The sequence below is a fragment of the Vulpes lagopus genome, chromosome 8, assembly GCF_018345385.1.
Source record: "Vulpes lagopus strain Blue_001 chromosome 8, ASM1834538v1, whole genome shotgun sequence".
Taxonomy (NCBI): Eukaryota; Metazoa; Chordata; class Mammalia; order Carnivora; family Canidae; genus Vulpes; species Vulpes lagopus.
The window spans coordinates 21,755,966-21,782,133 of NC_054831.1; the positions used below are offsets into that span (position 1 = coordinate 21,755,966).

General features: G+C 46.4%; 1 protein-coding gene across 2 annotated transcripts in view; it reads right to left on the reverse strand.

Moving 5' to 3' along the window:
- Positions 1-6,991: 6,991 nt before the first annotated feature.
- SCARA5 (scavenger receptor class A member 5) overlaps positions 6,992-26,168 on the reverse strand; it is a 121,268-nt gene continuing 102,091 nt past the window's right edge. Inside the window, exons 8-9 of one of the 2 annotated variants that reach the window (XM_041767838.1) lie at positions 18,244-18,441; positions 6,992-9,110 (exon numbers count right to left, since the gene is read on the reverse strand). In XM_041767838.1, coding sequence (XP_041623772.1) covers positions 8,974-9,110; positions 18,244-18,441 — 335 coding nt within the window. In that variant the 3' untranslated portion in view covers positions 6,992-8,973. The remainder of the gene's footprint in view (positions 9,111-18,243; positions 18,442-26,168) is intronic. The other variant, XM_041767839.1, reaches the window with a different exon arrangement.

Here is a 26,168-nt window from a genome sequence, read left to right on the forward strand (position 1 = left end):
AAGAATTTATGCACATCCTTGTTGGAAGAGCTATGAACTTTTAGAGCTTTTAAGCCAGCCACAAGCCTTCAGCCTGGACTTGACTTCCTCCTTACTATGGCAATTGGATCATCCCCATTCTTCATTTGGAAAGGGGTCAGTTCAGTTTAACAAGCTTCAATCCCTTATTTGCATATTACCCCAACCAACCTCACTTGATCTAATATCAATCTCTGTTTTGCATAGCAGACCTAAGTGAGAACTACTCTTATAACCTTTCTCCTTTATTACTTTGCTTCTCTCTGTGTTCCTCAGACAGTTTAGGTTTCTTCCTGATTTTATGTCTCCTGAATTACAATTCCGATTGCCCAAAAAAATGTCTGTTTGCTTAAATTTTCAGCAAATTCTTTCTTAATCTACACTCCAAAACACTGAAGAACAGAATAGGCTCCCCCCTCCTAACACGGTAGCGCAAATGTCAGCAAGAGAATGAATCTAATTTTCTTACCCTAAGGAATTCCTATCTCCTTTCTTTGTGAGCTTCAATAGTGTGTTGGACGCATAGATGAGGCACAAGATAGTTGGTTTATAAACTTATCTTTCATTTTGCTTTATGGAGAGCCAGAAACATCAAGGATAAGCATCATTTCCTAAATCTCTCAAGTCCAACATCTTGTCTCCAGGCCTGTGGCCCTGGCCTTAGTCGAGATAGGAACTTAAACCCTAACCCTACCCCCTGAATAGCTACATACACTAGGCAAATTACTTAACTCCTTTGGGCTTCATTTTTTACATCCATAAAATGGGAATAATACTAATTTTCTCCTCATGGAGTAGCCATGAGGATTGAATAAATCAATGTATGTAAAACATGGAGCACAGTGTCTGGCAAATATTAGGTAACCAATAAATACAGTTTCCTTTCTTTTCTTAATTTTTTTTTCTTTTTCTTTTCTTCCCCTCTGACATTCCACATTCTTGATATTCCACAGCAGAGTCAATTACTGACTGCTAAAGGAGAGCTAATAATGACATGTTTGTTCAAGGATCACTGTTCATAACACCAACCATAAAAGAAAGGTCAGTTCTTACCCATTGCAATTTTCCCCACTCCTTAGGGTTGCACTAATTAAGACCACATTGGCATTATCTTGTCTTTTCCACTAGAATGAGAGCTTTCTGGAGGCAAAGAATGTTGCTTTCTTCATTTTTTTAAGACCCACTTTCCTATGTTCTAGTACTGTACCATATGTATTCAGTTTGAATTAATTCATTTCCTTTCCTTTGAGAAGAGATGGATCCATGCCATCTAGTTTGTGGAGGCAACATGGTATGCCTTTGGGTTTAGATCTGAGCATAAGTCTCACCTCTGCCGCTTATTGGTTGTCATCCTGGTTTGCTTACTGTCTTTTCTCGAGGTCACTCTATCTATAAAATGGGAATACTTTTCCCAGGTGGCTCAGCGGTTTAGCGCCACCTTTGGCCCAGGGTGTGATCCTGGAGACCCGGGATTGGGTCCCACGTTGGGCTCCCTGCATGGGGCCTGTTTTTCCCTCTGCCTGTATCTCTGCCTTTCTCTCTCTCTCTCTCTCTCTCTCTCTCTCTCTCTTTGTGTGTCTCTCATGAATAAACAAATAAAATCTTTTAAAAAAATAAATAAGATGGAAATACTAGCCTACAGAACTGCTTTAAGGCTGTCACAGGTAGAGTACCTTACAAATTTCAATTCTACTTCTTTGAGTCCAAATGAGGGGAGAGCCAATTTTATTTATTGATGTGTTTCAAAATCTTGGGTTTTTTGCTTGTTTGTTTAAGTGTTTAAAAATGTGACCTAGTCTAGAAAAAAATGGTGGCCTTTGGTGGCTCTCTTTAAAGGAGAGAGTTCCCTGGCAATGATTTTTTTTAAAGCTTCAATTGCTGTATCCATCAGGGTCCAGCCAGAAGGCAAAACCATACCAGTTATTTGAAAGAACATTCAATATAAAGAGCTGTTAACGAGAGAACTAAAAGTGCAAAAGGGGAATTCAATGAGACCATGGTGGTAGCAGCTGTAGGAAGCAACCATCATCCCTGTAGCTGTGAGAACAAGAAAAGTCCTGTAGAGGTGCCACGCAGAACCTGGACAGGATACTGGAGGTCGGTGCCAGTGTCTCTGAGAGAGCATGAGGAGGCTGGTTCCACAAGCATTGGGAAAACTGCAGTCTGAATCCAGCTGATGCTACAGGAAGGCACCTTAGATGTTACAGGAAGATGTCATGCTGGTGTGATGTTTACAGAAACCTCAAGCAAACAAGGAAAGCTCACAGAGGGAACAGCTTTCTCCCTGGAACAGCAGAGGAGCAGACAGGATCAAGCCCTTCTCTGTTCTCCAGCCTCACAGTCTCCCTCTGGTGCTGCCTACATGAAGAGTGCAACAGGGAGCCCACAAAGCAGTACAGTTTATGAAGTATCACAGAGTATCTCAAAGATGAGTGTTACGATGGGTTTGGAGCTGAGAGACAACTAACTTAAACATTGACACAGATGTTCAGAGCAGCCATTGCAAAGGACAAAGGAACACAGGTACAGGGCTTTGGGCTCTAAAAGAAGCAAGGAATTATAGTGGAATCTTTGTTAAAGGTTAGAGTTTGAATGGGCATTATGTCACACAGACAAGTAGGTACTTGACTGGACAACTTATCAAATGTTTGTTTTGGTCATCATTTTAGTAAAATGAGCAAATATTATACGTAACTGTTCTAATAAAGACTTCTGGCTTGACATTTACTGGAATGAGTAGAAAGTTGATGGCTCTGGATTTTATATTGGCTGTGCTGTTCCAGCAAAAGCCCATATAAGGCAGCTGGTGAGAGATGACCCTAAATGAAGGCACAGTGTCCGAGGAGATTGATCAACTAAGTATATGGAACAACCACCAAATCACATACTCAAACGTCTTGTTTCTTAGATGAGGAATCTTGCTGTCAGAAGATACTAATGCCTACAATTGTAGATAAGAAGGTGACTGTAGGAGAGGGACTCCCACTATTTATAATAAGAGCCCCGATTCCAATCGCCTTTCTCTGGGTTTGTTTATATCACAGAATCCGAAGTTTCTGGTTCCCAACTTGAAACTCTAATTCCTCATAAAAAGCTCCAGAAAAGTCGGTTTCATTGGTTTACTTGCAAAACATAAATCATCTCTTTTCCCCATCATTTAACCTCATGTCCTACTCTGACCCCACTCTCTTCTGACACACCCCTCTCTCTGCAAATAGGGAGACATCCCATCTGCCCTTTGCCTTCTACTGCCCAGTAATAAGCTACTTGTGAAGGACCTCAAAAGACTGTCCTTTGAGAAAGATTTCTTAACCTTCTGGTTTTCTATGCTTGTGTATAACTATGTTTCAGAAACACATGGAAGGAATAAGATATTTGTCTGATTGGAACTAGATAGCTCAGGAAATCTGTTCAGTGTAAATAGTAAATGGCTCTTAATCTTGATTCGGGAAATGTTACCCCATTTGCTATGATTAGCGTGTACTGTGGTGGGACCCGCCTGACATTCTTCTTTGCATAAAGTTACACAGCTCCAAATGTCAAACAACTTCCTTTTCACTCTGATTTGTGATACAAGAATAAATAAATATGTCAAATGATTTTAGAGAGGGAATAAATTATACCCAAAAATGATTTGAGTTGAAATCCTTAGCAATGAGGGAAGATTTTAGGAATCATTTCAGAAAGACCAAAGGTGCTGAGTAGAATGGGAAGAGAAAGAAAGACACCAAAAGTATTTGGAATCACAGATGGACTCCTTTTACGACGTAGCAGGAGAACAGACCCTGGCAACTCCATAACTTCACCCTCGTCTAACTCCTTTAAAGGCTCTGAAAAGCTGAGATCTCCCAGAATTGGCCAGAAAGAAAGAGCCTGCAGCCTCTTTAGGGAGTCCATTGGGGGTCAGAGGGAGCTGTGATTGTTCTGAGTGGGTTGGTCCTTGTTGTTGTTGTTTTTAAAAGACTTATTTATTTGAAAGAGAGAGCACACAGAGGGAGAAGGAGAAGCAGACTCCCCACTGAGCAGGAAGATCGATGGGGGGCTCAATCCCAGGACCTTGGGATCGTGACCTGAACTGAAGGCAGACACTTAACCAACTGAGTCACCCAGGTGCCCCAGATTGATCCTTGTTAAAGGGCTTGCTGTGCATTCACTCTATAGGCAATGCATCAGGATCATTTCAGCGTAAATAACGGAATACACAATGGTTTATTTCAGTAAGCAGGTTAACAGGACTCAAGGGATGAAATATGATGTATTCATAATTGGTCTATGGTCTCCATTTCCCCTTTCCTCAGATTAACCTCTTAGAATTCTAGTACCATGGTTGCTTGTGTTATGTAGGGTGTTAGTTTAAGATTTCTTGGATTCAAGTCCTACCTTCTCCACTGTATGATCCTCCCAGGACTTGAGTCTCCCCCCACACCCCTACAGAATTGGGATGATCAGAACAGAACCAGTGGTTATAAAAATTCAGGGAGTCCATTCTCGTCTGTCACACAGCAAGTGTTCAAGGGGTGTTAGCCGTGGTATCTGTCATATGATTTCTGCTTATCTACTACTATTTTGAATGAATGGGCATGTATACTTACAGTTTAATCATCCCCATTTCCTACTGATGATTATTTGCATTACCAGAGCCACCCGTGCTACTGTCATCTCACTAGCAGGAAGATAATTTTTTAGACAATTGGGCTATTTGTGTTTTGCATAAATAGTTTGGCAAGGAAACCACTGTCCCTTTTACCTGTACATTTCTTGCTGTGGAATGTTATTATTCTCTTATGGTTAATGTCATGCTGAAAGCCTGTTAAAAGGATAAAAGCTAGAATGGAAGCTCAGTGAGGGCAGGAACCAAATGTGTCTGGTCTACCACTCTATCCCTTTTACGTAGTATGGGGCGTTGCACACAGTCGATACTCAGTGAATACTTATTCAATAAACACACACATGATAGAAGGGAAGAACTTTGTCAGAACCATTCTCCTGTGGGTAGAGCATGAGTTTCCTCAGAGAGGAAGGTGCTTCACTGTGCCTGGTAAAATGGATCTGAATCCATCCGTCAAAGGAGGGAGAGTTCTTTCCCTTAGACCTAGAACAAGCTCCCAGTGACCAAAGCCCTGGTAGACAATAGAGCCAGCACACTCTTCTGCTCACTGAGGAGAACACAAGGTGGGATAAGAGAGCATCCTGGTGTGGACACAGGTGAGGCTGAGAGGGAAGTGGGCTAGGCAAGGAGCCAGGAAATGTTTATTAAAGATGTTCGTTATTTTTCTAGAATTATTTCTTTGTTGCTCATCCTCAGCTTAACTCAGCCAGTAGTAGGAACAGCCCTCATGGAGAAGGACAATGACTCTTCTTTTTCTGCCCTGTCTAATGTCTATAGGGAACCACTGTCTCACTTCAGATGTTGGTGAGAACCAACACTTGGGGCCCTTGTGTGCTGTAGTTAAACCAACCACCGTGGTGGACTTGATATGTGGAAAGGAGCCCAAACTTTCTCTACCATGAGCACCCCTTAGTTTCTCCAGTTGCATTGTTTTATGACAGTCACATTTATATCAAATAGATCTATGGGGGGGGCAAGGTGGTGGAGGAGTAGGGGTCCTCAACTCACCTGGCCCCACCAACTTACCTAGATAACTTTCAAACCATCCTAAAAACCTACGAATTCAACCTGAGATTTAAAGAGAGAACATTTCTAGCAAATGTCAAATGTGTGACTCACTTGTGTTTCTCTCTTTAAAATGGTTCTCCTTTCAACCCTTAGAATACCCCTCTCCCTTCCCTCCTTTTCTTCTCCCTTCCCTCCACCTTCCACTTTTTTGGAGCTTAGATGGGGTTTGACTATAGCTCTAGGTATCCCTCTCCATCAGCTCACACCCCATCCCCCAAAATAGAATAGGCTAAAGAGCTTTCAAGAAGGATTTTCAGTCCCCTAGGTGATTCTCCCACTCTGCCTGGAGGGAACTTGAACAATTCTCAGCTCTGCCTGAGCTCTGATAATGATACTTTCCTCAGAAGTTGTTTTAGCTGGCCACATAGGGGTTCACACAGATTGTTATTCAGCTGACAAGTCAAGTGAACCCGTTTCTGGAACTTTCTTTGTATAGTTCTCTACTCTTGAGCACTGTGCCCTGCAAATTCCAGCCATCTTGGCCTCCTCTACTTTCGATCTTTGTTTCTTTGCCTTAGTAATATTTCTGGACTCAGAGCTCCCCTCCACTGTGCCACAGTCTGACAGAGAGCCTAAGCCAGGGTAAGCTCACTTCACCATGTTGCCTTTTCTCAAGTATCACAGTCTTGTGTTACATGTTGTTCAATGTTTGAAATTATATGTCTCAAGCACTTTGGACAATGTTCTGGTTATGACAGAGGGAAGATAATTATAGGAAGCACTCTTTCATTCCCAAGTATGAACTCTGGAGATGTGAGTAAACAAATAGGTGTTCTTTCCTTGATTGAATAAAAATGCAATTCTCTTATAAGCTGGGCCTTGATTTTTCTGTTGCCTGGGACTCTTTCCTTAGGTCACCTACTAAGGCTTGAGATGTCATGTTCCACCATGTTCTTGGTCTAGACTGTTTTTTTGTCCTCCAGAAGTATGAAGACAGCTCCTCTCTCTCTCTCTCTCATTTCCTCTCTCTCTCTCTCTCTCTCTCTCTCTCAGAGATTGAGTGGGGGAAAGGGACAGAGAGAGAGAGAGGGAGAGAGAGAATCCCAATCAGGTTCCACATCCAGAGCAGAGCCTGACACAAGGCTTAATCTCACAACATTGAGATCATGACCTGAGCTGAAACCAAGAGTAGGACACTTAGCCAATTGAGCCAACCAGGTACACTTGAAGGCAGCTTCTAATAAGCTGCTCATTCTAACAATCCCCAGTGAGAAATAGTCAAACCTTTAAGTTTTTACCAGCCCACCCCACACTCACCAGAATTTCAGGAGAAAGAATGTGATGCAAAACTTGTTAGTGACATGTTTTTAGCTTTATTGAAATTCTTTCTTACAAAAGGTCTGATGTATTTTAGGCCAGGCCTAATTTCCTTTAGTCCCTGAAATCCAGGTCCATGGTTATTTCCATGTCCTCTTAATATGTAAACTAGTAGACTTTTTGATTAAGGTTCAAACACTTATCATTGCGATTTTTATTTGATGTAAAACAAGACTTGTGAAAAGACCAAGTAAGAAAGTAATGTGGGTCTCCATCAGTGGGATAACTGGATTCTTTGCCAGAACTGACTCGGAATTTATTTCCTTCAGTGTGACATCTCTCACCTTCACTATTTCTTTTTTTAATGCAAACTTTGTAATGCTCTGAGCTATGTAGTAAAGAGTGCCATGTTTATATATGCATACATATATTGGTTCTGGGAAAAGATGCATGAGTACATGCGTGTTATGTAAACATAGCAATTGATCAGGAGAGTCTCTGATCTTTAGGACATTAATGGATAACAAGCATATTGTAAGCAAAAAAACACCAATAGTACATATTGGTTTAGTTTTCAGCCAGGAGCTTTGCTGGTCCTGTACCTGGAGGGTCCCAGGTGTCACTTCCCCCAGCTAAGCCGATGCTCACCCCATGTAACAGGAATTTGTGTATCCAAGGCCCGACTCAGTCTGTGACTCCCCCAAAGGAGGTAAGTCTGTGCTCACTTTCTACCACGTACTTTCCCCAGTCCTAGAACATGTATATGGTCTGGTTTGACTTCCTCCTCATGTCAAAAGCTGAATATGATCCCCCTGTTGCTAGGAGAAGGGTGCAGATTGAGGACTGGCAGAGCCTTGTGGCTCCTTCTTCTGCTAGAGGTTATAGGGAATCCTCACTTCCATACAGGATCCATCAGGACATGTGTTCTGATCACAGGAGCACACCCAAAGAGGCCTGGAAGGTTCAATATCATCACCTCCAAACAGCTCTGAGACACAAGTCACTTGGTCTTAACCCTGACTGCCAGGTGACTGAGTATTGGTCTCAGTCTCACTGGACAGACCCCTTGTCATCCTCCAAATCAGCTTTCCTCCAATATGGGTGGTTGGCCTGGAAGCCAGTCCATGTCTGATCTTATACTCTATAGGTTTGAAGTATGGAATCTTGTAATCCCACATGTCTTGTACCTGAGCTCCCTGCCCAAGTGTAGTAAAGACACGCTAGGATTCGGGTAGAAAAAAAATGGTTACAGTTATTCTCAGTCTTCTGGCTTTCTGGCCAGGTGAATGGGTCAGCTGAGTGCTATCTAGAGGTAAGGTCTTACCCAAGCTAGCAAGCCTTGTAGGAGTGCTGCAAAGTAGATAAATGAATTTAGCAGCCAAGATGCTATGTAGTACACACGGTAGTCACTTAATGAATGTCAGTTTTACTCCCCTTCTCCATACCCAGGCTGTCTCCTTCAGGTGATGTGCATTTCCCTATCACTCCTACAGCTGACCCATCCTCTATATCACTTCTCCGAATTAACAAATTGTGTACAGAAGCAAAGAGGGAAGAATGAATCGTTTGCTGGGAAGGAAGATGTCAAAACTCATGGCCTAACTAAGGGAATTATCTGAAGAGTAAATGACCTGTCGGGCCTCCCTCTCATCTCCACCTGCTGCATTTCTTTTCAGCATATTCTCAGCATTTAACTGACAGACCAAAGAGGAGCATGGATATAGAGTCCTGATGCGTGGTATTTAGAAGGCTGAGCAAAATGACGATCCAGTTGGCCAGGGCTTCACATGCAGGACCCCTGGTAGAAGGGAGAGACAGGCAGTAGATCCCAGAGTTGCACTTTGGAGCTGATGTCCAAGAGGAGAATGACGACAGGCCACTATGGGCCTGGGACAGGGATTTGGGGCTAGGGAGGTGCTGGACTGAGCAGGGCAGAGGCAAGGTCCCAAGTGATGCCCCCACCCCAGGAATGCAGAAAGGAGGCTCTGCGGCAGGGTCTGGACTGTGGACTGTGCCCACTTTCAGTGTCTGTTGCACGTCACGCCAGCATCCTCAGCGTGCCCGCAGTTTGTCACCCCCCATTTGGAGAAGCTGCAGCGGAAAATGGTATCTTCTGTGCCCTTGCAGGCGACATCATCCATCCAAATTCTCCCTGTGCCTGTGGGGACAAGTCCACATGGTTTCTTAGCAGATATGCAGGAGAGCAGGACAGAAGAAAACAGAGTATTGCTGTGTCTGTTCTTGACCAGGCTGTCCCAGGCTCTGCTAGCAATTCTCAAATCTAATGGTTCCCACCTGCCCTCTCCACCCCACTGAGACCAAATACTCATTTTCTAGGCCCAGTTTCTTGAGGGCAGAATAACTGTAATGGTGGTGATGGCAGTATTCATTGATATCTCTTATGTGTCAGACATCTCACATGTGTGATCTTCCATCCTTATGGTGCTGTGAGATAGACATTAATACACTCATTTTATAGATGGAGAGCTGAGGCTCAGGATGCAGTCAGTCCAAGGTTGCTCAGCTTGTAAGCACCAGGGTCTGAACTCAAGACCAAGTTGGTCTTGGCCCACACTTTATTTATTTATTTTTTTTATTTATTTATGATAGTCACAGAGAGAGAGAGAGGCAGAGACACAGGCGGAGGGAGAAGCAGGCTCCATGCCGGGAGCCCGACGTGGGACTCGATCCCGGGTCTCCAGGATCGCGCCCTGGGCCAAAGGCAGGCGCCAAACCGCTGCGCCACCCAGGGATCCCCCTTGGCCCACACTTTAAATGAGACACCTTGTGGCTTTTGAGACACCTTGTGGCTTTTGAGATATAATGCCTTTCAGTCTTTGTTGATGAGTACTCAAGCGTGGCCTAATATGAGGGACAATGTCCGGCAGGTCTTGGATGGTACAGATACAGTGCCCCATAACCAAGTATGTCAGTGCCAACATTACCTCCAATCTTAGGAAATTTAAAGCAGATGGTTCCATTCTATGAGCCCAAAATACTTGTGCTGGAATGGCAAGGGACCCCAGAATTTAATATTATAGCCAGACATATATTTAATGACAGGCAGAAGCATCCCTAATTATAAGTAATTAGGTCAGTTCCCAAAGTATAAAGTCCCTTACACAATCTATCAGTCCTGTTTACTCGATCTTAAGGAGACAAACCTGCTGGGCTGCTAGTAGGCTTTAGTTGGCTTTCCTAGGATTGTCCCAGAGCCTTGAGAGATACAAACTTGGCACTGAAATTCCTCAATGAATGTCAGAGGAATAGGGCAGCTGGGTGAGGCTCCAGGAGGCAATAGAGAGGGCTTTTCTGGGGTCAGAGGGGTCAGTGGAGAGGGGAGTGGGCTGCACCAGAAGTCACCTGGAGCCCCCACTGATCCGTTGGCAAGCCCATCACCCATGGTGCTGGCATGCTTTCTGTGCTAATGGTCAGGCCAGGCCCCAGATGATGGGAAGCCCATTTAGGAGGCCTCTGGAAGCATGACTAAGCCTCAGGACATTGACAGAAGCAGTGGCTTAGAGCCTGGTCACTCAAAGTGTGGTCCTGGATCAGCAGCATCAGCACTACCCAGAGTTTATTAGAAATGCAGAACTTTGGGTCTCACCTAGGACAAATGAACCAGAATCTATATTTTAACCAAGAGGTTATGCATTGAAGTTTGAGAAACACTTATGTGGCAGAAAAAGTAAGGATTTACAATAGGTGGGACAGATCTTGATTCAGGTCTCAGCCCCCTCTTGGGGACCAAGTTTTAAAACTTGGCAGGGGTTGGGTGGGGGGGAATCCCAGGATGTGAGATTTTCGGTGCTAAAACCAGGTACATTCTGGATAAACCAGGATTGTTGGTCACTCCAGTACCCTAGCTTGTTAGGTCTATGAACTGGCCCCACAAAGTAAGGGGTTAAAAGTCATAAACTATTATGTCAACCTGAGCAAGTCAGATGAGGTAATAAATTGTTCCTGATTTTTAAAGGGCTTTGAAATTTACCAAAACCCTATAAAAAAGGTAGCTCAGGGATTGGCACCATGCACTGACCCTAGCCCTTCTCCTCCCTGTCCCATCTCTCAGCATCCAGACAACTTCTTCTTTTAGAGGAATTGTGGGGCACCTATTAAAAAAAACCAAAACCTCAAAACCATCATTCACTCTTGAACTGCATGGGAGAAATCCCTTTACAAAGAATGTCAAGGGAACATCTAAACCATTTTGCTGCCCACAAAGTCTACCGCATGAGCTATGTGGTTTAGACATATTTTCGTTATGCAGGGATTTTGAGTGTCTGTTGTCATGGGATGGCTGAGTAGTGAATGTGGGGACAGAGGTGGGAGGAGAGGCTCCCTTCCACTGGCTTGGCTGTTGCTTCTTCACAAGAGCCTCTTCCCTGGCCAGATACCGGTGCCTCTTACACAATAAGCCTTTTGAGGCCCAGCAATAATTTGCAGATTAAATGTCTCCTGGAAAACACATCAGTTTACAAATTACCCAGGAAAAGCCTGCAGGCCTGAGAGCTCTGTGGGATTAGTCACACCCAAAACAAATAAAGAAGCAAATAAAGGGAGCTGACAAATACAGAACAGGCCCAAGGTAACCAGCTCAAATGCCTATATAGGATCACGAAACTCCATACTCTAGCTAGTGTTTTGTCAGGGAATTTTAGCTACTAAAATAAAGGTAGGGTCATTAAATCAGCAGCACAGTATAATAGCAGCATGGGGGCATTGCTGAACGGCCAGTTAACCCGCTGCTTACCATGTCCAAGAGACTAGAACTCCCACTCTGTGTACCAATCATCACTTTAGCCTTAAAATGGACATCTGATGACTGGAAGTGTGGCCCCAAGACCGGGAGTGTCAGCATGACCTGGGAGCTCTTTAGAAATGCGGAGGCCTGCATCCACCCAGACTTGAATTAGAATCTGCATTTTAAGAAGATCTCCATGATTCATGTGCACATTCAAGTCTGAGAAGCCCTTTCCTAGGTTAGGTCTGCACTTCCATACCGGTGTCTCTGCAAGCTCCCTCACAAAGCCCTGTGAAAACCAAGCAGGGTAAGGTACTCTGCTCCCCACTGTCTGGGTCAGAAAAAGGAAGCAACAGGATGACATTTTATCTTGGGGGTGGGGGGCAAAAGCGGGACCAGAGGCCAGGTCTTCAGACTCTTAGACACCAGGGTCTGTCTGAAGGTGATATTGTTGGGACGAGTAAGTGGAGATTTTATTTTATCTGTATCATTCATTTGTTTGTTCATTCACTCATTCAACATATATTTGAAGGCCAATTCCATGCTCAGCACTATTCTGGGTGTTGGGACTCCATCAGTGAACAAAAAAAATAATGGAACAACAATAAAAATCTCTGCCTCATGGAGCTAACGTTTGAGCTTCTACATATTTATTTGGAAGAATATTAATAGGAGGAATAAGCTACTCTGACTCCTCCAGGCTCCCATCAGAGCCTCACACAGAGGTAGCCAGGACAGTGTTTCAAACAGATATTTAAGAGATGGGAAAACTCAGAAAGATTAAGTGACTTGTCCCATAACGACTAAGGGCAAGAGACATGGCCCACACGTCTGACGGGCAGGCAGCAGGGGGCTTGTGCCTCACAGTCCACAGGACACAGCATGAACATTAGGCTGGGGGCGGGAGACTCTGGGCCATTCGGCCCACTGTCTGCTTCTGTAAATAAAATCTTATGGGAACACAGCCCCGCTGTTAGATAATGTTTTGTGCCACAGAGCAGAGTTGAGTAGTGAGAGAAACCATTGGCCCACAAAGCCTAAAATGTTCACTCCCTGGCCCTTTAGTGTTTGCTGACTCGTGCACAAAGCCATCTCCCAGTATTTGGACTTTATCTTAGAAAAGAAGGGCAAAACCCAGTAATAATAGCATGATTAGAAGTGAACACTTCCAGTTCCATGACTTGCACTCTCCCCTGCAAATCTAACTGCATTTGGACTCATCCTTACCGCCTTTTGTCTGTCTGTATGTCTGTCTGTCTCACAGAAAGATTTTTCTCTGCAGATCCAAGGCTACCTCCCAGCTGGGCTACACTGGGCTCCTTCCATCTCTTCCTAGACCTCCTTCTGTCCATCACCCGCCATCTGCTCCATCTACATTTCCTCCCTCTCCAGCAGCTCTTAGACCAATTTAAATTTTAAAAACACCTTTAAGTCTCTCCCATTTGGCTCTTTCCTTGCTTTTTCCCAGAGAAACTGATACTTTGATGATTGAGCCCTGTCCAGGGAAAATTTTATGGTGCCAGAGCTCTAAGAGAACTGCCAGGGATTGGCAGTTTCTTGTATTCTACTGGGGAGGACTCAGGTTAGGTCGACACAGAAGTTCCTTCCTTCCTCCTTTCCTCCCTCCCTAGTCCCCTCCACCCACCCTCCCACCCTCCCCTCCCTCTCACATTTATCCAGTATCTATTATATCCTAGGCACAGTCTTGGGGTTTGGAGCTGTGAAGGTAAAGCCCTCAAGATGTTCACACACGCATCTGAGCCCAGGAGCATATGAGAGGTGCCACGATAGACATGACACCAGGGGAGCTCAGAATGGGGCGAGGATGGAAGCAGCCAGCAAAGCTCCCTTCAGGAGCTGATAATTGAGCTGACTTTAAAAGTTGAATAGGAATGAGCTAGATGAAGACAGAGGGGTAGGCATTCCAGACCGAACCTGAGAAAATAAGGAAACACGAAACAGCCATGGGAGCTCAGAGAAACCAAGTGTGTTCAGCATGTGGCTGAAGGGTGAGAGGGATATGGGAGGCAGAGTAGGAGGGGTCTTGTTGCAGAAAAATTCCACGAGGAGGAAGGTGACAGGAGCCAAGCTGGAGGGGGAGGTGAGGCAGCGGCATTTGCCATCATCCTTCAAAAGTGGAAGGTTTAGGGACGGCTGGGTGTCTCAGAGATTGAGCATCTGCCTTCAGCCCAGGGCATGATCCTGGAGTCCCGGGATCGAGTCCCACATCAGGCTCCCTGCATGGAACCTGCTTCTCCCTCTGTTTATGTCTCTGCCCCTCTCTCTGTATCTCTCATGAATAAATAAATAAAATCTCTCTAAAAAAATACATTTCCAAAAAGTAGAAGGCCTAAGGCTAGGGGAGGTTATACAATCTACTCCAGGTCACTAGCTAGAAGCAGCAGATTTAAGATTTTTTTTAAAGACTTTATTTATTTCTTCATGAGAGACAGAGAGAGAGAGAGAGGCAGAGATATAGGTAGAGGAAGAAGCAGACTCCTTGTGGGGAGCCCGATGTGGGATTTGATCCCAGGACCCCGGGATCATGACCTGAGCTCAAGGCAGACACTCAACCACTGACCACCCAGGTGCCCCGAATTGAAGATTCTAACTTAGGTTTGATCCACAGCCTGAGCTCCTAAAGCACTGCTCTACCCTGCTTGGGCTCCTAAGGCAAGAGCAGTAAGAGTGGGACAGGTTCAAGGGACATCAGAGTAGACACTGGGAAAATCTGTGGGACCCACGGACTGGCCAGATGAAGGGATGGGGAAGGGAAGAGAGCGAGATGGGGGATGGGCTGGCAGTCCTGGCTGGCAGGGCAGGAAGCACATCTAGAGGGCACAGAGAGCTCAGCCATGGAAGAAGGGGCCAGGGCTTGGGAGACTGAGGCTGGAGATGAGCAGACTGGCATTAGGAGTCGGAGCCCTAGTAGGGAAGGGGGCTGTGGTCCGAGGGGCATCCTGATCTGCTACACAGCCCCACCACTGCCCAGAGAGGCCACATCCCCTTCCCTCTTCCCCCATAGCCATCACAATATGAGAGCCTTCACCATGCTATTTAGAATTGGTAAACACACCTGCCTTTCCCTCTACACTGGACCTGCTGAGGTTGGAGAGTAGGTTTACTCAACCCTAGTCCCAGCACTGAGCCTAGTGCCCACCAATGGGAGGTGCCTAGAAGCTGCTGAGGAAAGCAGACTCTGCAGCCTGGATTAGGAAGGAGCAAGGGCTCAAATGAGCCTCAACTAGGCCAGCCCCTTCTCTTACCCTCTGTGATATGAGCCCATTAGTGACACCTGGCCAGCTGACCTGTGGAGGTCTCATTTATCACATGACATAAGATATTCGACCATGATGGGGAAATGACAGTGCAAATGTGACCTGCATGGGGGAGGGAGTCTGGATTGGCATTGACTGGTTTAAAGTCATGATTTCGGTGGGGCCTGGGTGGCTCAGTTGGTTGAGTGGCCGACTCTTGGTTTCAGCTCAGGTCATGATCTCAGAGTCCTGGGATCCAGCCCCATTTAGGCTCTGCACTCAATGGGGAGTCTGAGATTCTCTCTCCCTCTCCCTCTGCCCCCTCTCTCACCCCGAACAAAGAAATGAATCTTTAAAGAAAAATAATAAAGCAGAAATTTCAGAGCTTCCCCACACATCACATCAAGGAGGAAAAAAATCAAGGAGGAAAAAAATCCTACAAAAATCAAGGAGGAATGAAAGAGGCCACGGAGTCTCAGTTTGAGACAAACACTGCCCTTGACAGTCAAACGACTTGTTTTGGCTTCTTCAGAAGAGATGTCTGATTTTTTTTCTCCCACAAGGTTTTACTTCCACTTGCTAGGAAGGAGTCTACACTGAAGCCAAGAATGGAAAAGAAGGACTGTCCTGACAGTTCCTATTGCTCAGGTAAACAGAAATGACATTTTCCTTGAAGAAAAGAGGCTGCCATGAGGCCCAAAGCTTTAAATGGGAGGAAAGTGCTCTCTCCCGGTGGGCTGCCCTCCGAGGAGCTGGACTCTGTGAACTCCCCATGCGCCCTGGCCTTCGGTGGAAAGGACAGGACGGGTGGGGCCGGTCAGCTGCTCTCTGCCAGCTGTCACAACAGATTTCACCCAGAGTCACTTTCTGTGAATGGGATCATCTTAGCCTGTTGAGACGGCTGTAACAAAGTACCATTGACTGGGTGGCTTCTAAACAACAGACATTTATTTCTCACAGCTCTGGAGGCTGGAAGTCTGGGATCAGGGTGCCAGCACAGTTGGGTTCTGATGAGGGCTCTCTTTTGAGTTGAAGACCACCTACTACTCTGTGTGTCCTTGGGGAAAGAGCAAGAGGGAACTGTTTAGGGTCCCTTTTATATGAGCATGAGTCCCATCATGAGGACTCCACTGTCATGACCTAATCACCTTAGGATTAGGATTTCAATATATAAATTCAGGGGAGATACACACATTCAGTGTGTGGGTTAGGATTTCAATATATGAATTCAGGGGAGATACACACATTCAGTCTGTAACAGTGACTGAGGTCTATGGGATGAGATTCAGAAGCAGAATTACAGCAGCTGCTGGTGGGAATGAAGGGAATAGTGACACTGAGGAGTGGAGGGGGCCACAGCTAGTCTAGATATGACCTGGCTCTGTTTCCCTATCTGGAGAGGATGCATCAGCCCCTCGTCTCATGCCACACCACGAGTCCCATTAGACATTCAGCACGATGGGTCGGGTAGCCGCAGTGTCAGGCAAGACAGCAAACACGCCTGGCTCCACTCCATGACACAAGGAGCCCCCACAGCAGGGCCAACTGCTCCTCCGCAGGTCATGACGGGGACCTGGCAACTGAGTGTGAGTGAGTCAGTCCAAATCCCTCCCCACACCTGTCAGAACTTAGGTCCTCTTCACAGGTGAGCAGGAGTGTTTCAGATCCCAAGGGGCTCAAGCTGGAAGGCACATCACAGAATCCACAAGTCCTTTTAAGTTACAGATGGGGATGCCAAGACCCACAGTGAAGAAGCAACAAGATCACAGAGCCACGGGTCAGTACACTTTAATATGGGTGTGGGGAGTACTGCATTTGTGCACGTGGGACTATTGTTTTAGTTGTGAGTCCACACAGGTTTCTTCAAGTTCACAGTTTGATGGAGGAAAAAGCACGTGTGAATGTGAATGCTATATTCGAGTGTGGAAGTGTAGGTGGTTTTCAGCACATGCCAGTGGTGTGTAATAAGTGATCCTATTTTGTGTGTGGACCTTCCTATCAGCTTGGGTGGTGGTCACAGCAAGCACACCAAGGTACAGAGAGTGCCGTGTGCTGAATTGTGTTCCCTGAAATTATTAAGTTGAAGTTCTAAGCCCTGGCACCTCAGAATGTGGCTGTGTTTGGAGACAGGCCCCTTAAAGAGGTGATTAAGGTAAAATGAGGTCATGGGGGTGGTGCCCTGATCTGATAGGACTGTGTCCTTCCAAGAAGAGGAGGCAGAGACACACAGAGGGAAGACCATGTAAAGACATGGGAAGAAGACAGCCAAGTACAATCCAAGGAGAGAGGCCTCAGGGGAACCCCAACCTGCTGATACCTTGATTGTGGACCTTCCAGAACTGTAAGAAAACAACTTTCTGTTGTTAAAGCACAGGTCTGTGCTATTTGTTTTTGTTTGTTTGTTTGTTTGGTTTTGTGCTATTTGTTACAGCGGCTGAGCAGACTAATACAGAGAGCTGGCCTGAGGGACAGACACAGTGCCGTGGAAGGGGCCGCGGCTGGGGTAGAGCTATCCTTCTCGAAGCAGGAAAGGGATGGATGGTTCAAATCAGCTGTCTGCCTAGAGAAGGTCTGCACCCCTCCCTCACAGCATCTTATACCACCTGTTGAAAGGAAAGCAACCAAAATGGTGAAGGCTTTTGAGATCATGTCTTGACATGAAGATAAGATGAAATTACTGGAGATGTTCACCTGAAGAAGAAAGAACTCAGAGAGGGTCAGAGACAGCCAGCGCAATGGATAAGAGCCTGGCCTCCTAAGCCACCTGCTAGGGTGTGAATCCAGGCTCTGCCACCTGCTAGCTGTGTGACCTCAGGCAAGTCATTCAACCTCTCTGTGCCTCTGTTTCCTCATTTGGAAAACGGGGCTGCATCTGTATCTACTTCCTAGTGTTGTAAGGATGAAATGAGTAAATATGAGTAATGTGTTTAGAACAGAGCCTGGACACAATGGGAGCTATCTAAGCACTCAGCCTTCGCTGTGCCCCATCACAAAAATGTCAAAGGCAAGTGGGAGAGCCCTGAGTCACAGGGCTGCCAACGAGGGCCTGCAGGGGAGTCTGATGAGACGAGAAATAAAAGGAAGTCAATTCGAGAAAGGGGAGACTGTTCTAATAACCAGAACTGTGTGGGGACATACCAGCTTGCCTGGGGGACAGCGAGCCTCTCGCTGCAGGAAGTACGGGGCTGGAGTGCAGAGGCCAGGTGACACTTGGCGGGACTGCCGTGGAGAGGACTCGTGCCAGGATTCCTGGGCCCTCTCCCCGTGTCCTCCTCCCCCAGGGGACTTACCTTGCCCAAATCGAGCTGTCCGGTACACCTCCTCCACACCACGGAAGCCCAGCATGCGGCACACCACGTCGCCATCCTTCTTGTCCCAGCCGTCGTCACACACGGTGCCCCAGCGCCGCTCGTGGTACACCTCCACGCGGCCCTCGTGTGGCCCGGAGCCGTTCACCAGGCGGATCATCACGGCCTCCACGCTACCTGCTGGGAGCAGCCTGTAGTCACTGTTGTGCTCTGGACACACCGGGGCTGCCCAGGGACCTGCCCTGACTTTCCTCTGCCCCCCACACCACCCCTGCCCAGGGCAGAGGGGACCAGGACCATGGCCAGCAGAAACCCTGGGCTCTCACCCCTGTCCTGGATCTGCCTGCTTCTCTCTACCCTTTCTTTTTTTTTTTTTTTTCCTTTTTTCTTTCAATAGACTTCCTTTTCTGGGGCTCCTGGGTGACTCAGTTAAGCCTCTGACCCTTGGTTTTGGCTCAGGTCACCATCTCAGGGTTATGGGATGGAGCCCTGCATGGGGCTCTGTGATCAGCACAGAGTCTGCTTAAGATTCTCTCCCTTTCTCTTTCCCTGCCCTTCCCCTTTTGCTCCTCTTCCTGCTCTGGTATGAGTGTGCAAGCTCTCTCTTTCTTTCGCTCTCTCTAGTAAATAAATCAATAAATAACATCTTTTGAAAAAGATAGACTTCATTTTTTCAGAGCAGTTTTAAGTTCACAGAAAATTTCCCATATCCGTAGATGGAACTAGAGGGTGTTATGCTAAGCAAAATGACTCAATCAGAGAAAGACAACTATCAGATGATCTCATTCATATGTGGAATTTAACAAACAAAATAGAGGATCATAGGGGAAGGGAGGGAAAAATAAAATAAGATGAAATCAGAGAGGGAGACAAACCATAAGAGACTCTTAATTATAGGAAACAAGCTGAGGGTTACCAGAGAGGAGGTGGTGGGGGATGGGGTAACTGGCTGATGGGCATTAAGGAGGGCATGTGATGGAATGAGCACTGGGTGTTATATACAACTGATGAATCACTCCTCTACCCCTGAAACCAATAATACATTTTATGTTAATTAATTGAATTTAAATTAAAAAAAATTTTCCCAAGTCTCTGCCCCTACACAAGCACAGGTTTCCCCACTATTAATATCCCACACCAGAGCAGTGTATTTGTTATAATCAATGAACATACACTGACATGTCATTGTCACCCAGAGTCCACTATTGACCTTAGGGTTCGTCTTGGTGTCCATTCCATGTCTGGACAAATGTCTAACGACATGTACCTACCATTATAGTATCATACAGAATAGTTTTATTGCTTTAAAAATCATCTGTGCTCCTCCTATTCATCCTGCCCCACTTCCCAGCCCCTGATGACCACTGATCTTTTTACTGTCCATAGTTTTGCCTTTCCTAGAATGTCACACAGTTGGAGTCATATAGTATCCAGCCTTTCCAGTTACGCTTCCTTTACCTAGTAACATGCATTTAAGGTTCCTCCGTGTTTTTGTGTGGCCTGACAGCTCATTTCTTTGGAACACTGAATAATATTCCATTGTCTGGATGTGCGACAGTTTATTTATCCATTCACCTCCCACAGGACATGTGCTTCCAAGTTTTGGCAATTATGAATAAAGGTGTTATAAACCCTCCTGTGAAGGTTTTTGTGTGGACGTAAGTTTTTAACTCATTTGGGTAAATCCCAAAGGAATGTGACTGCTGGATTTCTCTCCACCTTTTGGGATCTGGTGACCAGCAGTCATGCCTGCCAGGGAGGAGGGGGAAGCGGGAACAGAGAAAAGCAAGAGAGCATCCAGACTGTCCTAGCAGGTGGCCCTGCTATGCAGCATGGTAGGATGGGGAGGTCCCCAGGAAGTGTCTCAGCCTAATTTCCCATTGGGCTGTGAGCATGAAAGTGTGAAGCCAGACTGACCTGGTTGTGAATTCTATCCCTGCCACTCACTATCTATAAGTGGGAGACAGTAATTCATCAAATCAAAGATGCCATTTTTTGGAAGGCAAGTCACTATTGTACATGCGACTAAGAAGGAAAAAGTTCTGCTAGTTACAGTGGCAAATTACGTCAATTGCTAGATGCTTCTAGGCTTCAGAGATGTGAAATTGTGTGCCATAGAATCAGTGAGATGTGGCAATACATGAAGAACTTAGAACAGTACCTGGCACATAGAAGGCTCTTCTTTCTACATGAATGACTTTATGGAAGACTCACACTCTCTCTAAGGGTATGTTCCCAACTGTGGCATGCGGACAACACATAGCCCTACCATGCAGACTAAATGAAATCATGTGGGGGCACCTGGGTGGCTCAGTCGGTTGAGTGTCCTACTCTTGAGTTCGGCTCAGGTCACGATCTCATGGTTGTGAGATTGAGCTCTATATAGGACTCTGTGTTCAGCGTGGAATCTGCCTGTCCCTCTCCCTCTGCTCCCTTCCGACTCATGATCTTTCTCTCTCTCTCTCTCTTATTCTTTTAATTTAATTTTATTTAAATTCAATTAACATTTAGTGCATTATTAGTTTCAGAGGTAGAGTTCAGTGGTTCATCAGTTGCATATAACACTCAGTCCTCGTTACATCACGTGCTCTCCTTAATGCCTATCACCTAGTTACCCCATCCCCACACCTATCTCCCCCCATAAAATAAATACATAAATAAAATCTTTTTAAAAATAGATGAAATCATGTGTATTGGGCTCTAGCATGGTGCCTGGCTCACTGCTGATCCTCAGCAAATCCTAGGCTGTTTCTCCTTCTCTAATGGCTGAAACACTACCACATTCATATCCATAAAGTCCACTTAGCACAGAGCCTGGCTCTAGGAAATGAACAGTAAATGTGCTACACAGATGAATGAATGAAGATTCATTCCTTTGCAGTACAAAGTATTCCGTTATTTCTCCAAGGGAATATTTGGGGGACTCGAAGAACACCAGAGCAGCTGAAACAAGACTTAAGATCATCTCAAAGCCAAGGTCTGGTTGGGAATTTATAGTATCAGGTCATACTCGTTGTTAGTGTCAGAGGAACAACGAGTCCCCTCATGTTTCTTCCAAGGTCCTTTCACCATCCAGTGACAGGGTAGCAGACTTCAACCCTTGGGAACCAGAACTCCCTCACTTGACAAGATACTGGAGGGGTTGTTGGGTCTTAAATCTGGTCACACATCAGAGTCATTAGGAATGCCTGTGACATGCAGATCCCTGGGCCCACTTGGACCTACTGGATCAGAGTCTTGGTGGTGGGAGTGGTGGGAGTCAGGGATCTGTGTGTTTTTTTTTTTTTTTTTACAAGTGTCCCAATGACATGGACAGGCATTTGGGAGTGACAGGAGTAGATGATCTGTACGGTTTTCTCCAGCTCCAGTGTTCAGTGATTCCAAGGCCAGGAAAGAGGTGGAAGAGGTCAAAGTCACCTCTCTCTCTCTCTCTCTCTCTTTCAGTCAGAAACCACCTGGGACCTGTAGGGTGGTAGTGAAATCACCGTACTATGACATGGTGACAAGCAAGTGACATGATGCAGAAAGACCCTTATGGGAACTGCCAGAGAAAACAGCAAATCAGATCAGGTTCTGTGCCCACTAAGTACTGTACCTTTGGACTATGTTTGTCTTTCTTTGGGCAGGTGGGCTAGGAGATCCCCCCTTCCAATGACTGTGACCTTCACAGGTCCCTGGAGAAGATGGCAGAACTGATAAAGCCCCACATCTGTACCACACGAGGAAGGGCAGGAGTTAGAATTGGCCACAAGTCTGTTATGTGTGGCCTGGGCTGGGGAAACCCCAGAGTTTTCTGCACTGGGGAACCAAAGAAGTCACCAGAAAACCACACCATCCTCAAGGCGCTGAAAGATCACAGATGGATGACTTCGAAAGTCTTCTTGAAATGTTAAATGGCATTTTCTACACATTCTTCATCCCTGACCATTCTCCCCATATGGATTTGCTGAAAACACAAGCTCCTACCAGGCTGTCAAAAAAGGCTGAGGATGAGCAACAGAACACAGGAATCCTGGAGAAGGAAAACATGGAGAGAAGCTGGAAGGCAGAGACTGGGTCTGAGACAGAGGAACTCCCCAGGGAGCGGTAATGACAAGCTAACCTGGAGCCAGCAGCAGCAAATGAGGCCTGGCCCCTGGCTGGGGGCTTGCCCTGGGTGGGTTGGCCGAAGCTGAGATGTCAGCCCTGATTTCTCACAGACCTGCCTCGCCTCTGTCAGCAGCCTGTCACGGTGGCAGTGGGCCACACCAGGCTGGCCTCCAACAGAAACCTCAGTGTGGGGTCGTGAGTAGAGAGAGAAGTGAGACTGGAGAATGTTGTGGGTCTCCAAGCAAGCCAGGCAGAGTCCAGGGTGTCAGGTCAAAATAATAGGAAGGGGCTGGCTGTGGCACAGGAAGCCAAGGCTGCCGTTCAGAGATTCCCCATATCCGCTCTGCTCGGGCCAGCCTGAACTCACTTCATTCATGCCTTTGTTTAGCTAAATAAGTGACTAACCATCTGTTAAAGGCCTGGTCCTGTTCTAGGGGCTATGGATACATCCATGAACAAAGTCTCTGCCCTCAGGGGCTGGTATCTTAGTGCTCGTCAGCAGTAAAGATAGGAAACAAAAATATAACTCTGGCCAGGTAGTGATGTGCGCATAGACAGGATCAGAGGCACAGAAAGGGAACAGAGAATGAGAGGAGGTGTCATCTTGGATGAGGAGTCAAGGAAGGAGATAGAGAGTGAGCGGAGGTGCCATGTTGGGTGAGGAGATAAGGAAGTGAATGAAGAGTGAGGGCAGGTGCCATCTTGGGCAGGGACACAAGGAAGGGAATGGAGAGTGAGGGAAGGTGCCATTTGGGATCGGAGGGAACAAAGGCGGCCCTGAATAGAGACCTGAATGAGCCAGAGGAGTACACGGACTCCCTCATCTCAATAAAACCCCTCTCTGTGCTCTGGCCGAAGTGTTTCTTGTCCTTTAAACCCCAGCTTACAAGGCCCATTTCCCCAAAAGCCTCTGCGCATCCCTCACACCTGGCCAGGGCCTCTTCTATGAATGTATTTATCACTTCATCGTAATTGCCTATCTACCTTCTTAGGACACCGTGTGCATTCAGAGGACACGTCAAATGGCCGGATACAGAGCTTATACACGAAGATGCCCAAACTGTACAAAATGAAGGCATTAATGAATGAACGAATGAATGAACTCAGATAACACAGACCCATGTGGGCAAGTCCTGTCTGTTGGACATAGCTTCTCAGATCCTAGGGCTTTGGTATGAGCTTGAAGAATTAGCCATCAGAGCATATCACAGCTCCCAAACCCCCTTTATTACATCACAGCTCCTTCTACTGACTCATTCACTAATGGCTTCTTTGGTGGGACAGTCCTGGGTTCTGGACCCCAGGGCTAGGCTATCGGTACAATGAACATACATTCCAAATGAGAAAACGGGATGTGGTCTGTCATATGATTATGGTGGGTACTGGAAAAAAATCTGGAATATGTCATCTGGATGCTGAAATATTGGAATTCACAGGAGGCTTCAATGTATATGGAAGTGGCAAAAGAATATTTGGAAACAGGACAACTTCAAAAAATTGGACACATGTGGTAACCACAATTATGGGACTCACAGCATCAATTTCAAGGATGTCTCTCTGATTTATGTCCCATGATCCCCATAAACCAAGCAAAGTTGTGGCCCCAAGACTACCATGCCTCCCAGCCCTAGGTTGGCTCATTGAGTACTGGAACCTGTTCCTTATAACTTTTCCCAGACCCTCCAGATTTAGGGTTTCTCCACACAATGGAGGCTGAACACAGTCATCAGCTCATGGGATGCTGCATGCCCCAAAAGAATGAAAATGATCCACATTACCTACCCTGGACTCATCCAAAAAACATGGCACATTCTACCCTAGTTCCATCTTATAGAACTTGCCACTCAGGTGGTTTTTGCATCTTTTTCTTTGCCACAATAAAAGCTCAACTCTGTGGATCATTCTCTTGGAAAGACATAGGCTGGTTTGACATGATGATGATGCGAACTGCACCAATGCAGGGCCAGGGACAGTCCAAGGAGCTATTCCATGAACAGTATCCCTGGCCTTCTGAAGAGCAGCAGCGGAGGCCACAGGCAAGCATTACCACAGGCCTGAGCAATGGTGCCTTCTCCTACAACACATTTGGGGAATCACAGAATGACTACAACAGTGCCTCCCTCTCTGGCCAGGGAAGGACGTCAGGACTTGTTGGAAGGTTGGGGTTTCTGTGGGCAGAGGGTTTAAACTCTTTTTCCCAGCAGCTTCTGCCCCAGGGCAGAGCTTTCCCACCAAGCAACCAACCACCACTCGGAAACACTCTCCCCCCGCGGATGTGTCAGCCCCCACAGAACCAGATGCAGTTGAAACGTGAGAGGCGGTTTCAGCCTGGTTTGTGACACCTCCCCCCACCCCAGGGCACTTCTTGTAAGTCCAGGGAGCTTCTTCCTCAGACACCCCCCTACAGGGGTCCCCAAGGACTATGTGGGGCCACTTGAGGTCAAGGAGATACCTCCCTGCACATGACAGGAAAGGCGAATGGCAGGCAGAGATTTTTGGACTGCACGAAACTCAGGCACCCCTAGGCTGATGGAAAGAGGGCTGGCCCAGTTGGAGGGCAAAGGGCAAGAGTGCTCATGAAGACCTGAGGCTGCTGCAACCACAGGTGACTTCCCTGAAGAATTGCCTTTGCATTGTCTGAGAGGCCCATTGACCTCTTTCTTTCTTTCTTTTAAATATTTTATTTATTTATGTATTTGAGAGAGAGAGTGTGTGCATGATCAGGGGGAGGAGCAGATGGTAAGGACCAGGGAGACGCAGGGCTGGATCCCAGGACCTTAGGATCATGACCTGCGGCAAAGGTAGCCAGTTGCTCTGACTGAGCCACCTAGGCACCACCACGCCCTGCCCTTAATCTCTTTCTTTGCATCCCACCTCAGTGAACCCTGGAAAATCTTTCCTGAGCAAAATGAAAATCAGCAACCCTACCAGAAACCCTGCCCCTCACGGATCCCCACGTGGATATCTGATTTTGATTCATAAAGGGAACCCTCTGGGTAAAGGGAAAATCACACTCATTCTTTTGTTCTGGGGTCTCTATCCTGTAGACTGGAATCTACCTGGACACGTGCCCATGGCTTGCAAGTGGAAAGGGCAGGAGTGACTGCAAGGCTGGCCCCCACCCAGTTCTTTGCAAAAAGAGCACTGTCTGGATGATCTGAGGTTAACGGAAATCCCAAGGAACTATTTCTCATCAAAAGCCTGGAGGACAACCTGGAGAGTTTTCTGACTTGATAGCTGGGCCAGTCCCTGGCCTGCTAAGTCTTGAGCAGAGCTTCTCCTAGTACTCTCCACAGCAGTGACATCCAGATGTTTACAGGATCAGGCCTCTGTTTCTATTTGCCTTGCTACCCCAGATTTGGAGTCAGAGGGGCCCCCCATTTATTCAGAGGAGCAGACAGAGAAGAGCCCTTTCAAAAAAGCTTACATTAGAAGTGGTCACTTCTTTGCCTCACTCTGTAACCCTAGGGGAGGAGACTGATGAACCAAAGCCAGGGCAGAAGACTGGCCCTCTCCAGCTGGGCAGCCTTCCTGCCCTCTCCCAGATCAAAAGGATCAAGCATTTCACCAAAAAATTTTCCAGAGCATCAGTGGTTCTCATCTCTGCATGGAACTTTCTGCCTAGCTGCAGCACCAGACCATAGAACCTACCTCCTCATTCCCTGTCCTGCTTCTACCCCCAATTCATAGGAACAGTTTGGCTTCTCCTAAGTCTTATGGGAGGACCAAGAATGCAGCGATGCCCTTGTGAAGCATGGCTATTGCTGAGTTTGTATAGGAATATGAATGTGTCTCTGTTTCTGGGCAGGGGAAAGATA